At 48.3% G+C, this 4447-nt stretch overlaps 1 protein-coding gene across 1 annotated transcript; it reads left to right on the forward strand.

Moving 5' to 3' along the window:
- Nucleotides 1–1587: 1587 nt before the first annotated feature.
- LOC101673730 (ubiquitin carboxyl-terminal hydrolase 17-like protein 6) lies at nt 1588–3165 on the forward strand. The gene has a single exon (XM_004766788.2). It carries the CDS (start codon nt 1588–1590, stop codon nt 3163–3165), a length of 1578 nt encoding a protein of 525 aa, XP_004766845.2.
- Nucleotides 3166–4447: the final 1282 nt, after the last annotated feature.

Raw genomic sequence — 4447 nt, forward strand, 5'->3', positions numbered from 1 at the left:
AGGGAAGCCATGTGGATAATGTCCCCAGGTTGGCCGAGCCTGGAAACATATACATGTTCCCTGCAGATATCAGACCCATATCCTGTACAGCTGGAAGAACCAGGCAGGCCTCCTTGGCTCCCTAGAGCTAGGACAATCTTTCTAATGCCACTTGGGTGCCCTGGAACGGCTCTTGCCATCCTAAAATCCTGGAAAACATATTACCGATTGCCTGAGCAACCTCAAAAATTCTCTCTTAGCTCAGAGCTCAGGGTCCAGGAGTACTAACATTAGAGTCACAGGGAGGGTATCCTAGGTCCCAGGACCTTCTGTGATCATTCATTGTCCCCCTTAGGGCCCTAGGAAATGCCTGGGCTGCAGCTGCAAGCCATGGCGATGCAGACCAGCCAGCCTGAGCACCTTCACAATGTCAAGTCTCCTTGGGAGCCTAGGAAAAGCTTCTATTGACCAGCGTGGCCCCCTGTTGATTGGAGCACGCCATGCAGGACTCCCTCTTCTGACCTCCCCTGTGGATTGCAAAGCCAGGTGTGTGGACTTCCTCAGGTGGGTGTGGACCACACAGCAGAAAGTCATCCAGGAGGTGTTTGCCGCTGTCTTGTAGGGAACTGAATGGATGCTTCTGGGTGCTTTCACAATATCCATTTCAAACTGTGTATGTGTGTGTGCAAATGTATCTATGTCTGTTAGTGTGTGTGTATCTGTGTGAATGCTTATGTAAATCCAGAGAGAGAAGGTTGGATACCAAGATTCCTTCAGGTTGAGCTATATTTATTGATTTTCCTGTGGCTTTATCCCTTATGTAATTCCCAGAGGTAAAGCATAATAGTTCGTAAAATGAGCACTGGATATTTGATAGGTACTCATATAGGGATGGAGCTTAAGGGGGAAAATAAAGCGCGTTTTCCAAAGAAGCACGAAGCCCGCCACAGGATCTATCGTTACACTTTCTGGGCCACCTCTAGACAGACTAACACATTTATAAAGGTCTCCATGATCCCTGAATGCGTGAATCATATTAGAGAGTGTGATGGAATTTAGAGACAAAACATCTGCCAGTAAACATTCTAAAAACAGCATGATTCTACATATATTCTGGCTGGTGGGGAGGACTGTCTTCCTGTGCAATCCCTGAGCTCCTTTGGGAAAATGATGCTCCCTATCTTAGAAAACTAATGTCTCACACTTCTCAGCCCACTTGATATTACTGGGAAAGCGAAGTATGTATTCATAAAGGGTTTCCTCTGAACTTGGAAACTCTCAAGAAAATCTGCCCAGAAGGCTGTGATGGAAGGTAGGGAGGTAGAGAAAGGGCTGAAAGGTGTGTCTGTCCTTTGCGGGAGGGAGGGGAAGGAGGTGGGCTGGCCTGATGCATTTCTCTGCCTAAGGAGAGTGACCACACCCTAAATCCCTTATTCCAGCCAAGTGATTGGATAATCTTGTACCTAATCTAATCATGTGGGTGGAGAGAGACTTAAAAAGCTGAGAAGAGGGCCATACTTGTCATTCAGAGAGTGGCTCAGTGAGAGAAGCATCCTTCTGCACCAGAGGCTCCACACGGGGGATCTCGTGAACACTGTTTCTGGGGACATGGAAGCTGCTGCTCTCCACCGCCAAGAAGACTCTCAGTTCAAGTTCTTTCCAAAACTCAAATCGTGCCGGTCAAATGTAGGTGGTGCTGAAGTCCAGGAGGGACCCCTTCTGCCTGAGAAGCCATCACCATCATCTCACAGACTCTGCTACCTGACTAATGGTTTGGCTCCCACAAAGAAACTCGTCAGTTGGAAGGGACCTTCTGTGGTCGGGGCTGGGCTTCAGAACCTGGGGAACACCTGCTATGTGAACGCGGTCCTGCAGTGTCTCACATACACACCGCCCCTTGCCAGCTCTGTGTTGTCCCAGCAGCACAAGAAAACCTGTGGGAAGCGGACATTCTGCATGCTGTGTGCTCTGCAGACTCATGTGACGCGGGCCCTTGGCCATCCTGGAGATGTGATCCGTCCCCTGCCAGCACTGTTCGCTGCCTTCCACACACACAAGCAGGAAGACGCCCATGAATTTCTGATGTTCACTCTGGGTGCAATGCAGCAAGCATGCTTGCCTGAGGACAAGTCTTCAGACCGTCACTCTGAGGACACCACCCTCATCCGTCAAATCTTTGGGGGGTACTGGAGGTCTCAAATCCAGTGTCTTCACTGCCAAGGCATCTCAAGCACTTTGGACCCTTACCTGGACATTAGCCTGGACATTGTGGCCGCTCAGACTGTGAGCCAAGCTTTGGAGCAGTTGGTGAAACCCGAAAAGTTGGAGGGTGAAAATGCCTATCATTGCAGTACTTGTCTAGGGAAGGTGCCTGCTTCCAAGACATTGACTTTGCACACTCCCTCGAAGGTCCTTATCCTGGTGTTGAAACGATTCTCACATTTCACAGGCACCAAAATGGCTAAGGAAGTACAGTATCCTGAGTGCCTTGACTTGCAACCCTACCTGCGTGAGCAGAGGGCAGGACCGCTGGTTTACGTCCTCTATGCTGTGCTGGTTCATGCTGGGTGGAGTTGTCACAGTGGACACTACTTCTGTTTCATAAAAACTGGAAATGGCCAGTGGTATAAAATGGACGATGCTAAGGTCACCACCGCCTGTGATGTGACTTGTGCACTGAGCCAACATGCCTATGTCCTCTTTTACATCCGGAAGACTGACCTGGAAAGAGAACTTGTGAGGGAGTCACTAGGGGAGGGAGCCACGTCCCCTGAGGCTGACCCCACGGGCTTGGTTGGGTTCCAAAGGGAGCCGGAAGCAGACTCCAGCATCAAAGCTCCTGAATTAGAGGATCATGTGGAAGAGACACCAGTGCCACAAATCACATTAGACCAGTGGAGAGTCCTCCAAGAGCGCAGCCGACCTAAGGCTGAATTCAATGTCAGGAAAGTAGAATTTGCTCTTCCCGAGCACGCAGTCATAATTCACCAGTCCAAATACGAGATGATAAAGAATGATCCTGAACAAAACATCAACCCACTCAATACTTTAGCTAAGAACATCGCTCATCAGGGGGCAGGGGACATGGGCAAAGTCCCTTGTCTGGCAGGGAGAGCTAGGGCTTCTAAGAAGAAGAGCAGGAAGGGGCGGAGGTGTGGGGAAGAAGTCCAGGAGTCTCAATACTAACTTGGAAACACATGGCCCCTTCCCCCACACACACACTTACACACACTCATTTACTCAGTCACCTACCTTGAACTATTCCTGTACAGAATGTATGCTGTGTGGTGTAGGTGTGTGTGTTCTGCACATGTGGAGAGACCATATCTGGGTGTATTCATGGGATATGGCATTCAGCTTGAACGGGAGGATACTGAGCCTTAAACCTAGCTTGTTATGAGGATATCATTGGAGAGGTTTGGGTTTATTACTGTGTATGCTTGAACCCTCTGCTCCATCAGCCATGGGGAGACATGGGAGCACCTCGAAGACTGAAGTGTGAGCAGTCAGGGATGATGGTGGAAAAAGTGCCGAGAGCCTGGAGTTGGTGTGACCATGCTTGTCTGTCATGGCCCCATCATCCCATTGCTTATTTTCTTTTTATATTGAGAGAATGTATGCCCACACATTTGCATGGGTGGAGGCTAGGTACATATGTGTGTGGAAATATATGAAATGCAACACACAACCCTAGTACATCTACACAAAGAAATGACAAATGACCGTGAAATGGATGACTACAGCTACACATGGCAGCAGACAGACTTCAGGAAGTTATTGTTGTTGCAAGGTAATGAGCAGAATGAAAACAATAATTGGTTAACGTGCAGAGACTTTAGATGCGCAAAATATATACTGTGAAAAGTCAACACATATGTACATGAATATTTGGTGGTTGGTTGGAAATGGTAAAAGGCAATTAAACGCTTATTTTTCAGGAGATAACTGCATCCAGCTTGATTGGATCATGTTGATTAAATTAGGTTCCCATCAGATTGAGACAGGAAAGATGGCTGGCAAGGACCCTTCTCCCATGGGGAATTGCTTAGCATCCTGGTCCAGAATACTTTGCTACGATCACCTTATGTGACAATCTCCTGACCTGGAGTTGGAGGATGAACGCGTATGACAGACGGGGTCACCCAAACAAAGTCCATAGGACTTGAATACTCCCCACAACCTAAAACACAATAACACTGGGCTCCAAGAATTGTAATCCAAGTAGATGTGGGAACACTGGTGTCTTTCAGTGAACAAGTTTTAAGACTTATTTATGTATTTGAGAGAGAGAGAGCGCACACATGGGAGTGGGGGAGAAGGACAGGAGAACAGGGAGAGGATCTCAAGCAGACCCCATGGTGAGTGAGGGTCAAACACAGGGCCCCACCCCACAACCCTGAGATCAACATGTTTTTGGTTGGTTTTCTTTACTTTTATGCCGTCAAGAAGAAGAGCACAGCGAGGCTGT

Source organism: Mustela putorius, unplaced genomic scaffold (genome assembly GCF_011764305.1).
Source record: "Mustela putorius furo isolate JIRA1106 unplaced genomic scaffold, ASM1176430v1.1 tig00000905_pilon_pilon_pilon, whole genome shotgun sequence".
Taxonomy (NCBI): Eukaryota; Metazoa; Chordata; class Mammalia; order Carnivora; family Mustelidae; genus Mustela; species Mustela putorius.

Bases quoted from the DNA above. Each gene is read 5' to 3' on its own strand.
- LOC101673730 (XM_004766788.2), top strand. From the start codon at position 1,588: ATGGAAGCTGCTGCTCTCCACCGCCAAGAAGACTCTCAGTTCAAGTTC.